The 11,866-nt window shown below is 38.6% G+C and overlaps 2 protein-coding genes across 11 annotated transcripts in view; both read right to left on the bottom strand.

Annotated features, from left to right (window-relative positions):
- Positions 1 to 2,428: 2,428 nt before the first annotated feature.
- On the bottom strand, positions 2,429 to 3,987 carry LOC122057331 (protein THYLAKOID ASSEMBLY 8, chloroplastic). Its single transcript, XM_042619387.1, has one exon. The coding sequence runs from the start codon at positions 3,328 to 3,330 to the stop codon at positions 2,611 to 2,613; it is 720 nt and encodes a 239-aa protein (XP_042475321.1). The 5' UTR covers positions 3,331 to 3,987; the 3' UTR covers positions 2,429 to 2,610.
- Positions 3,988 to 6,723: 2,736 nt separating this feature from the next.
- Positions 6,724 to 11,866, bottom strand: part of LOC122072015 (probable beta-1,4-xylosyltransferase IRX9H) — a 5,831-nt gene continuing 688 nt past the window's right edge. For 2 of the 10 annotated variants that reach the window (XM_042636519.1, XM_042636518.1), the window contains exons 2-8: positions 11,339 to 11,703; positions 10,367 to 11,252; positions 8,561 to 8,801; positions 8,274 to 8,483; positions 7,989 to 8,043; positions 7,304 to 7,626; positions 6,724 to 7,138 (exon numbers count right to left, since the gene is read on the bottom strand). In XM_042636519.1, coding sequence (XP_042492453.1) covers positions 8,313 to 8,483; positions 8,561 to 8,801; positions 10,367 to 11,252; positions 11,339 to 11,372 — 1,332 coding nt within the window. In that variant the 5' untranslated portion in view covers positions 11,373 to 11,703 and the 3' untranslated portion in view covers positions 6,724 to 7,138; positions 7,304 to 7,626; positions 7,989 to 8,043; positions 8,274 to 8,312. Of the gene's footprint in view, positions 7,139 to 7,303; positions 7,627 to 7,988; positions 8,044 to 8,273; positions 8,484 to 8,560; positions 8,802 to 10,366; positions 11,704 to 11,866 lie in introns of all 10 variants that reach the window. The other 8 variants (XM_042636522.1, XM_042636521.1, XM_042636523.1 and 5 more) reach the window with 5 other exon arrangements.

Genomic DNA, 11,866 nt, shown 5'->3' with positions numbered 1-11,866 from the left:
ATACGCGCACTGTGGTTGTAGTAGCACTAAAACCAAAGACTTAGTAATGTTGTTTAGGTGTATGTGATTTAAAATGACTTGCATGGCATGTAGTGCATATGATGTGTTGTGATGTGTGGACTGTTGTGTGTGGTCCACCTCTCTACTTACTGAGCTAGTGAGCTCATTCCACGTGTACACCCCTTTTTAGATGATTTTGCAGGTCATGCATCTGAGGAGCTTGGGGTGGGTCCCGCAGTCGAGTTTCCTGAAGAGGACTGGTGGACCCCTGATGAGTTTGAGCACGACGTAGACTGCGCGTGTGAGAGCTGTGCTGCAGGACAGCAGTTCTGAGGCCGAGCTGAGCTCCAGCCCTGAGATCGAGCCGAGCTGGGTACTCTGATGATTTTGATAAATTCATGTATATATACTTGATATTTGAACTTCATTCTTTTTGTGTATATATCATGCCTTCGGGCCCAAATGTATATAATTATGGTATTATCATTTGGGTATCGAGTATATGGGAATTATTTACAGGTAAAACTTAGTCTTCCGCTGATCTGATGAATTGATGTTAGTGTATGTATGCTGTGGTGGAATACAGTATCTGATGATCCTGGCAGGTTTGGGTTAACCGGTGTTAACTCGGTCACCGCTCCGGTTCAGGGTGAACGGGGTGTGACACTTGTTCTTAGATACAGAGTGAGGAAAAATGATGTACCCACCTTTGTTGATGCTCATCTGCATACCCTCATTGGCTTTGCTCTGGTGTACGAGCCGCAAGACCAAGGAATGTTCATTTCCCCATAAATAAAGCTGGCAAGGTTCTTTCTATGTAGAATTCAGTCTCAGGTTCCTGCATGCAAGAGTAATATAAATGGATAAAATATAAAGCAAGAGAGTGGATATGGGAGCGAGATTATGAGACCATGAATAGTAGATGTATTTTGTTGTTGTACATATGTAAAGGATAGACTATTGAGAGAAATATGATTTATTTGTTAGAAGGAAAACGTTGCAACCGAACATCAAATTGAACCATATAAAGAAGATGAAGCCTAAGGTGTACGAACGCACACTTTTCTTAAAACCATAGGCACCCACTATTGATGCAGCCGGATATATGTAAATTGACCTCTGCGCTCCCTTACTGCAAACCCCTTTGGGTCTTACTAGATTGTACTCAAAACTCACAAGAGTAAATAGTATGTCAAATCTTAAACTTGAACTTGCCCCCGCCCCCTAAAATAAGTAGAGATATATAGAAGCTGACTCCTCACTTTTCTCCCAAGGTGTATTCCCACTCCCCATATATAAAGAAAAAAAAAATTATAAAGGCAAATTAGGGGTAACATGTTTTCTTATTTTCCTTTGAAACTGAGCTAGGTATTAACAATTAATATACTTTGGTTATTTAAAATGTAACATAATCTCTACAGTAGAAAAGCCTAAATTATGCATTCAAGTGCCTAATACAAATTTATTAAGTTTCTTAGGTAAATATACAAATTTATTAAGTGACAGTATAAGTTGTATTCCTATATTAGAAAGTAGAAGAAAAATGATAGTTCCTCATTAAAAAAAATTAAATCAAGGTAAAAACTCTTATGATTGATCCACCCATATAAGCCTCCATGGACTAACAAATCATCATTTGATACTCATAATTTATCAAATGAAAGCATGATTTGAGGATTCCAACCACTGAATAGGAAAGAAATACTCATGATTGGCCGTGAGTCAAATTTCATTACAAAACTCAATCATTTTCTCCCCCATGCATGAGCATATTCCCCTTGCATGTTCAATCTTCCATATCGTGAGAGCTACTCATACATTCAAAAAAAAAAAGGCTATTCATTCACAAAATTTGAACCCTAACCGATTTATCATGTAACAAATATTAGGTCCGACCACTTGACCATTTAATGTCTTTTTTTTTTTAGGTATCAGAAATGTGCTTTATGGTAGTGATTATAGTCCCTGGGCCGAAGTCCCATAGGATAAGCAACACATCTTCAAACCAACAAACGACAATGGGAAGTGCAGACTCAAATTCAGAACTAGCCAAGCGATAGTAAGGTATGCCAACTCGAGCGGTGACAGGGGAAGAGCATCCTTCCGCTAGGCTACCAACTCTTGAAAACTTATAAAAATGCACTGGATATGCTTCAAACAATTGTTGGGGCATAGAGAATTTTGAGCGTCCTTACTGCATTATTGTCTTTGAAAATGGTACTACCACAAAAGAAATTGTATTACTTAAAAAACTATTAAGAACTCAAAATCAGAAAATGGCCATGGGAAACTTTATTAGACAAAGTTTTGGTCGCCCTAATTCATTTTTTTTTTTGGGGTGAAGCCCTAATTCATTTATGATTTCCTATAACCTTAATAATTCTCTTTATTTTTCAATTGAAAACTGTAGGGAAAATACTATATACCATAGTCTATAATAAGTCGGTATCATTTCTTTAAAAAAAAGTATCATAAACGAATTTTCTTACTTTTTTTCTGGCAATTTTCTAATTCTACAAACAAGGAGGATAGTAAAACAGGCAAACAACCAAACAGGCCTCATCTCTGTTCAGCACACCTTACCCTAACAATGGGGGGAAAACATCTATGTCAAGCACTCAGTTCATCCAATTTGCCACCTGTGACAGAGCCCATAAGCTCCATTTCAACTTCGTCAGCTACTCTTTGCTCCCCCAATCTCCTCAACCCTCTGGTCAATACCTTAATCACATACTCGTCAGTCGAAGAAGCAGCGGCAGATGCAGATCTCCACCCACATCTCTTCATCAATCCATAAACCCTAACCACCGACTCCGTCCTCTCCGCCGCAGTCAACGCCTTAACTAGCCGAGAAAGCCCTCGTTCTTCACCGGCGCCCAACCCATCCCTTTCCAGATCCACATCTATCAGATTATCTATCTCCTCCGTCATCCCTTTCCTCGCCAATGCCGCCACAATGTCTGCGTACAGAGAACAATCAGTCTTATACCAGGGCTCAGACCTTGCAACTTCGAAGACCTTAAGGGCGAGATGGCATCGATCTTGCCTTAGAAGCTCCTTCAGAGATGCAAGTAGGTCTTGCTTGATAAGACGCGATAGGGTTTTGGAGACGAATTCGTCGATCTGGGTTTCGTTAACTCTTTCAGCTCTCTTCAGGGCTTGAACGGCTTGAATTGCTTCTATGCTCAGAATTCGCCCGCGATGCAGAGGTCCCCGGTTGTCCCTTGGGCCGCATCGTACTATCGCGAAGCTGTTTCTTTGAGGTTTAGGTGTTGAAGATGAATAAGAGAGAGAAAAATAGGATTGATTCAAGCGAAGAGATGAAGCCATGACTCAGAGTTCAAAGAAGAAAAAGACACAGAGACTCATACTTGTAAGGGTAAGGAGATTAGAGATAGGCTTCTTAAGAACAGAACAGATTCGACTCAGGAGTGACGATTATGCCCTTTTCAATGGTTACTGGCTAACTCAGTGAATCGGCTCCTGTGGCCGAGTTGCTACTGAGCTCCTCAAAAGTTCAGTATTGTTTGAGATGATCTATGACATGTCTTGCCATTGCTTTAAGCTCTGAGATTGCTCGTTGCATTGAAGGTGTGAGAGCTAAAATGGTATCAACAGCGAAACCCATTGACCTGTAAGTTAAAAATGAAAAACCCAGATCAAAATTGTCCTTCAAGGTATCAAATGAAGAAGAAGCTAAACAGAGGAGATCGTATGCATCGATTAGCAGGATAGAGAAGAGTGTAACAGAGATGGCAAGCAGGAGGCAAATGAAGATGAAGAAGATAGCAACTAGGAGGACAGAAGAGATTAAGGTGCCATGAACGAAGGCAAGAAGAAGAAGATCCAAATGGGGTACCATCCTAGAGAAGAAATGTAAGGATTAATGACCTGCACTCATATTATATGATGCTACATTACTAGGCTCCCCCTGTTCATAACTGCAAGAATTAAGATTTGAAGTTCTCTCCTCCATTTAAAACCTCATTTGGGTTTTTAATTGGCAAAGAAGGAAGTTTATATTTATTTCTGCAAGTCCAGCAGAATCTTACATTGGATTGTAATAAAATGATTTTGAGATTCATTCTCAGTAGGTTTCTCTTGAAACAAGCAAAGAGAAGGATATGTTCTTGGAATGGCGTGAAGAAGGAAAAGTTGCAAAGAGAAACCAATGATGATGAAAGCATTGGCCCCTCTAGATTCAGATAAAGGCTAAAGGCTAATGGTTAAGGAGTAAGGATGATGGAACCTCTATAATCTCATCTTCAATGGTGGCAAAACCAGAATTGTTAAAACCAAAATGAAAGAGTAGAATCACTGAAGATGAATGATACCGAAAAACAGAGAGAGTCGTCGACAGCAGGATTCGAACCTGCGCAGGCAAAGCCCAACAGATTCCGAGTCTGTCTCTTTAACCACTCGTAATATCGACACTACATTAAAACGGTAAAACATTAATTATAAAAATATATATATTTCTGTGTTAAAAATTTATTTTTGCATAAAAACTAGTAGTGTTTGGTGAACCTGTTTAACCGAGATAGGAATAAGGGAGAGAGCGAGAAGGAATTAAACGGGATTTTTTCTTCACAGAAAGGGTTTCTCAGTCCGATTTTTACTGAGACAAATATGAGGAAGACTAGTGACCAACGATGTTGAGGGAAAGCCAGGATCTCGAGCGATAATTTAGGGGTGTCAAAAGATAGTCCAAACGGACCGATAGAACCCAAATCGAACCAAACCGATCCTTATTGGATTGGTTTTGGACTGAGGTATGTTGGGACCGACTGAAAACCGATTCAAACCGAACAACTAATAACTAAACCAAAACCAAACCGAATGAAACCGATAAAAAAATAAATGATAATGACATTATAAATTGGTGAATTCACTATCCATTTTTTGCAATATTAGTGAGAAAAATTTTTATTGTAAGGAGAATTGTTACAAATTATTGAATATTAGGTTATGAGTAGAGAAATTGATTTGTAAATTGTAATAATGCTTCCATTGATTTCCTTGTTCACTATACAAAACTAGTTGGATAGTTAAATGAATGATTAGGGATAATAGGGTTCTGTTGTGATTTTAATATTAATTATTTTCTTAGTAAGTTGTTGTCCATTGGTTTCAATATTAGTTCCCTTAAAACCATAAACCATGATTTAATCATAATCATAAACTTAAACTAATTTTTTTTCATCAAATCTTATCACTATAAGTTATGTATGTAAGATTTCATTATAATTCAAGCCCAATAATAAACCGATCTTAACCGGTATTGACCCAATATTGAAAAACCGAGATAAACCAAAATCAAACCGGACCAAAACCGAAACTAACCAAAAACCGAAGTTCCTTAATGGATTGGTTTTGGTGTCCCTCATTCCTAGACTGAAACCGATTCAACCCGACCGAAACCAAACCGAACCATCCAATTGAGGCTCCTACAATAGTTCTTCACAAAATCTTCACCACTCTAGTTTTTTAGAGTTTCAAGGAGATAGAGAAGGTTTTGGCCTTGGGAAATCATCAGGGACATGATTTTTCTTCCAAATGGAATGTTTGCCAAATTTTACATTTTCCCCTTTTTTTCTTTTTCTTTTTACCTAATACAAACCGTGGACATCAAATGGAAGATTTTGTTTTATTGTTCTCATAAAATGGAAAATCGCCAAAAACAGTTTTTTGGACGACTACCAAACACAACCTGATCTCTCTCAAACAAATCACTTTTACCTCTCCCAATTTTTGCCCATATGTTTTGAATCTAGCCTAAAGGTGTCAAAATCTAATCCAAACCGATCCGATATAAGCTAATTATTGGATCATGTGTTCAGGCTGTGGTTTTGTGAGACCGAAACTAAATTTGACCTCCACATTGTAATGGTCAAGATACCTACTCTTATATACCAATTTAAAAACATGTTTGTTCCCTAGTCATTAGTTAAGTCTCTTAACCAAGGTTAAACCATTGCATAGGATAGCACATATGGTTATAGCAAAACGAACTCAATTTTACAACTAAATAAATACATAACATCCAAAGCATGATCTGCCGGATTGGATTGGGTAAGCTGCATTTTCAGAGGCACCCAATCTGAGTCTCCAGAAGAGCTTATTAGAGTTGCTGAGCAACAGGCCTTCAAGTACTTCCACCAAGCCACAACAAAATCTCAGTAGTTACAAACTTCAACTGCCTCCACAGTCCACACTGAACCAAATCAATTGGGCTCCTCCCCCTCCTCTAGAATTCAAAGTTAACTGTGACACTTCCCTTCCAAAAGATAAATCTGTGGTTCGAATTGTAGTCCTGGACCATTTGGGTGTTCAAATTCGAAGCTTTAGCAATTCGATGCGCTCTTCCTCAAGCTTATACTATAGGTCTCCACCATATTCAAGTTGAATCTGATAATCTAGAACTTATTAAAAACCTGGCGGCTCTACCACTTTACCTCATATCTTGGCTGCAGCAGCAATTAATAACCCTGTACAGCTCTTCTCATTCTTCAACAGGGTTTCATCTCACCATATTCCAACAACTAGCAACTAGATTCGAGATACCTTGGCTCAAATGGCTTTATCATCCTTGAGTGTGATATAATGGCCAATTTCCACTCCTTGGCTTCAAGACTTGTGTATTTCTGAAGCTAATGCTTGTCCACAATCTTTCCTTCAATAAAATTCTTATTCAACAAAAAAATAATAATAATAATAATAATCTGAGCACGGCCAGAATGTACAGCGATGGATTTTATCCAAAACAAAAAACTGTATTACACCAAATGGCCGCATCTAGTGTTTTCCACAAATTGGCTACTGTTTGCTTTGACTATATATACCTACTCTCTTGGTTCAGGAGACTCAGTAAGAACTCAAAATTGAGATTCTGTTCCATTTAGTTTTAGAATTCTACCATGAACACTTGTTCTCATTGAGCAAGGGACGTCAAGCAAAATATAAGGAGTTAAATGACTTCAACAGAGGACTTCAAAGAGGACCAATGACAATCGTGCTCAGAATCAAACCCTTAAATAATGTCCTCCGGTCTCCATCCTTGTTCAGGTGGAGCTTAAGAAGAAATACAAGCACTTACATCAATGTTGCAGGGCAAAACAAGGTGCTTATTGCTCAAAACCTGCTAACAAGCACAATGAAAATGAAGAGAAATTTGGTTATCACACATTAGGAATGGCGTAGCAGTAAAAATGCACATTCTTTAGGATTTGGAGAAATCTCTCTTCCTCCATGGCATCTGAGCAGAAGCAAACAAGGGGAGAAAGAAAAAAGAAAGAAAGAATACCTGAATACTTGCATATCCTAGCTGGGATGATAGTTTTCAACTTCAACATCCCTTCTGGAGGAGGGCAATCAAGGTAGAGCTTGGAAGACCACAAACTCAAATATCTGTACAAAGATGTTTAACCTATGACAGAGAGAAAAATGCTACCGAAAAGAAAAAAGGAATCTAGAAAAGAGTCTAGAACCAAAAAGAATTGCGTCCCATGCTAAATGGTAAACTAAACCAGCATAAATTAAAGGTAGTAAGGTTGTAAGACTGGTGGAGTCCAACTGGAGATGAGAAGGTATTGACAGGGAACAGCCACTTCTCCAAACAAATCTTCCCTACAGAACAAAAAGGTTTGACATCAAAATCAGCAATAGCCATATATAGATGTACATCTAAAAGAGCTAAAATCAAAACAAATAAATGTTCAAGTAGCCTAGTAGGGCATTTGACCATAAAATAATCATAATAAATCATTTCAACCAGAGAAGAGTATGGATTTGGCTATTCAAATAGAAATTGCAAGGTGGAAAAGATAGAATAAGGGAGCAAGGCTCTAGCCATGCAGCGTCCAGAAAGTCTTCCAGCAGCCAGGTTTTTTTTCCTGCCGCGTGGAAGTTGAAGTTGGGCTCCAAATTTTGTGTTTTGTCCATGTCATCATTAATTCATAGGGTTGATTTTCAGCCCAGTCCACCATTACCTTATGGCAGCAGAATGCTTTGGAAAACCCACTTTTGTTTGAAGAACTGGAACCACTGAAAAAAAAAAAAAAAAAGAGGGAAAGAAACCTTATACACGGTGAGATCACACATTTGAGATAGATAAATTTGGCATGCAACTGTCTAGGGGATTCCCCATCTAGCCAACTATCAAAATAACAAAGAACCAGTCCATAGAAGAAAAAGGGCCCAGCAGCTGGAAGCCCGTCAGGGTGCAGCCAGATCGCTTTTTCTATTTAATGAAATTCAAACTGCAATGGGCTTACTTTGGTTCTGCAAATGGACTTATTGCAGTACTACAAGCTTCAAATGAGCGGTGCAACTGTGTCTAGATTTTTCTTCATGAACCACCCATAAGGATAGAAAGGATGGGATGCTTCCAGATGAAGATGCCAAACCATGATTCTTGAGCAGTCCTTTCCTAAGCCTTCCATTTGGCTTTCATCCTCTACGACTTGTTCAATGAACATACTCTCCTGCAAATATCAACCTGAATAAGGATGCAAGTAACACCTACTTATAAACCAACATTGATGAGAGAGAACAGACTAACTTGGACTTCTTTCTTGACTGTGTCAAGCTGCCTAATGGGTTCAAGATTGGACCGGTTCCATCTCTTTGGGTCCCAAAGTATGGTACTATTGAAGGCAAAGCCTGATATTTCAGATTGGAATCTCCTGTTTCTTCTGTTTGTGTGCCATCCAATAACTTGGCTGTCATTACAGACAGGACCCTCTAGTCCTGCTTTACTTCCGCTTGCTGTTAATAAAGCAACTGGCCATGTACCAAAACGCCTGCAACTCAAAACAAAAAGTGGCGGTCATGGGAATAAGATACAGAGATCTGGATGGCAAGAGTTTCACTTCACAAAATAAGTATACTTACGAAGGTAGAGAAATGTAAAAAGAGAAATGGGATAATTTCACAGCTTAGTATTATGGAGTATGCACCCTAGCCACAGGTGATAAATAATTATCACATGGCAAAGAGATGGCTGCCAGACAACCATAACAGACAGTTGCAAACCTTCATTGTGCAATATTTGGAATTCCAGTTATATTTATAGTTATCTTGACCAAAGAAATGGGGAGAAGGAAATAGTTCTAGGTAAAGGAGAAGGGAGGTTGTTAACAAAAATGTGTGCATGAACAGAAATGGTCCAGGGATTCATTATGTTCAAGAGAAGATAAGATCCAATCAGATTATTACCAGATCTTTTGTAGTGGTTCATAACAGTGCAACAGATCACAGCTATGGTCACATAAGCTGAGACATTTTTAGAGTAAAAAACCTCCAAGGTGAGCAAGAACTTTCCGTTGGTCTAGAAGACGGCAAATATCAGATGGTTATTATCACTTGACCCAGGACACTTTTGGCATAAAAACTTCCACAAGGATAGAGCCACTTAATCTGGCTCAAGGATTCTGCATTTTCCCCCTATTAACATGATGTATGACTTATACCTAAGCTTTTTCTGGAGAGAAGCAGCACTAGCTCAAACATCAACTAATGGAAAAAAGCCATGTTACTGGGAAAAGTAAGGAAAATACTAAGTTCACACAGACCTTAAAAAATAACAATAATTTAAAAGGGATAAAAACAACAAAGTATGCGTGATCACATACACCATAAAAGCAAAAGATGTGCCCTAGATAAACAGGGATCTACTCTTTTGTACCTCCTAATTGTACCAGTGGTTTTCAATTCTCAAGATATATCTAACACTTTCAAGACAATTATAATATAACATTTGCACCAAGTCACAAATTTTGAAATTATTTAATTCTCAGAGAACCTTGATTCACTCCTAGTATCTGTTGTTCACAACAATAAATCCATATCTATGCTAAGAAACTCCAACTACATGCTTGCATATTATTATAGCTATAGTTGGATGCCATAGTAAATTTTCAGATAGAGGTTTTTTTTAACATCGAAAGAGAAACAAGCAGATCCTAAGATACTGGGAGTTTTGATACCATTGTCTTGTCGACCAAAACTATGGAAAAGCAAAATTCCATCTTCCAATAAAAGCTCAAAACAGAATTGTTTTGTTTAAGTGTAATATGAAGTTGGAAGATTTTCTATCTAACTGGCATAAATGTACGCATGCAGCGTATAGCAATATGTATGAATGTATATCAAAATGTAAGTACGTATAAACCCCTTCACCATTAATATTGTAAGGGATCAACCCAGTTCTATCAAATATAAATGACATTCTCCAAATCTACAACCAAATGCGTGCAACTTGACATCACTTACTGGCCATAGAACATCAAGAAACAACACTGCAAAAGGAAATCAACAAAAATAATTGAAGGCATGTGACAGAAGCAGATCCAGGAATAATAAGTACCTGATTTCCCTCATTTTCTCAAAAAGATTGATGGAATGCACAGTATCATCATCTGCATGGTACACAATTCCATCGAGATGATGTGTTTCAATGTGAGACAACGCCACATTTCTTTGGTGAACACGTCTATCTCTCACACTGGTTAGGTTCTTGTAGCACACAAGATGTCTATACATAACACCTGTTTTTCTCAAGATGTCAGCTGTCTCAGCAGATTGGGAGAACATCTCCACAACTATCCAGAGTAGAGGAGGAGGGACCAGTCTTAATGTCTGAGCTAGTCGATTCAAGTAATAGGCTTGCAATGGCCGAGCATAAGTAGGTGTCACAATTATCAAAAGCTTCCTGTACATAAGATCAGAATCATGAAAAGGAATTTGGGCATCAAGTTTATCATCAGAAATTTCAAGCAGCAGCTCCGGTTTCACTGCCCGTGTCTCTAAACTGGCGTTGTCCTTGAATCTTCGAGCCTCAACATGAGGTCCCTTATTTGAGGTACCTTCGTGCTGATGTGCATTTCCATCTGGAGCGATGACCTCAAAGGAGAAGGCCTGCTGCTTGGACCCAAGATTTATTGAGACGTTCATTGAGATAAACGGGGTCAATCCAATGAAAAGTCCAACCATAAAGCAAATAAAGAAATGGACAAAAGCCCTCCGCCATAGTTGCCCCTTTGCTCTTGACCTCTCCGACGGCCGATATCTCCGAGATAGAATACTAAGAAGAGCAGCTTGAAGTCTATATAGAACCGAACAGGAATCCACTGAAACAGACTCTGCTGATAAAGATCCTCCTAATGATGAGTAGCCCGGACTAGACGATGACTTGGGCAAGGGAGAAGCCACTGAAAGCACCTCCCCATTCTGCATAGCTCCAGCGTGTGGCACTGGAGAAAAAGTTCTTCTAATTGAAGCCATTAAAAGGAACCAAGATATCCCTGCTATATTGAGAACCCAGGATGTAATTTCTTACCAAAGGAATCAAACAACACTGCTATAGGCAACATATCCTAAATGAAGACAACACCATTCTGCTTTCCAGTTGAACGCTAGAAATTATCTCCAATTTGTTCCAAAGGAAAAATCAGCGCCTAAAACATGTTTCATGGCAAGATCTGCAATATGATGGCACTATAAAGATATTCATTATCTTCAGGAATGTCCATTTCATGATTTTTTTTTTAATGAGTTAAGCTGTGAATTCGGTGTCTTCACTCGTGGGATACCTCCAACATTTCCATGGAAAGTAGCTCTGTTCCCAACTTCCAATTATGGAACCGCAACCGACACCAACACTTCTGGGCACAAAATGTAACATGCCAAACTCAGCATGTAGTCCTTTTGGGAACAGGAAAAAAAAAAAGAGAAGTAAGGGGAAGTGTTTTCCTCACATAGACAAAGCATTCTTCCTCAATAAAACAGAAAGAATGAAACTTTCATCCGACCCACCATCTGGAATAGCAACAACCCTTTCTGTATATCTAAAAACGACAATATTCTC

This window comes from Macadamia integrifolia, chromosome 2, assembly GCF_013358625.1.
Source record: "Macadamia integrifolia cultivar HAES 741 chromosome 2, SCU_Mint_v3, whole genome shotgun sequence".
NCBI classification, from domain to species: Eukaryota; Viridiplantae; Streptophyta; class Magnoliopsida; order Proteales; family Proteaceae; genus Macadamia; species Macadamia integrifolia.
The sequence above is the reverse complement of the archived record's forward strand: the minus strand, read 5'-3'. Positions and strand labels throughout refer to the sequence as shown.

Coding starts and splice junctions, on each gene's coding strand:
- LOC122057331 (XM_042619387.1), bottom strand. CDS start 3,330: ATGGCTTCATCTCTTCGCTTGAATCAATCCTATTTTTCTCTCTCTTAT.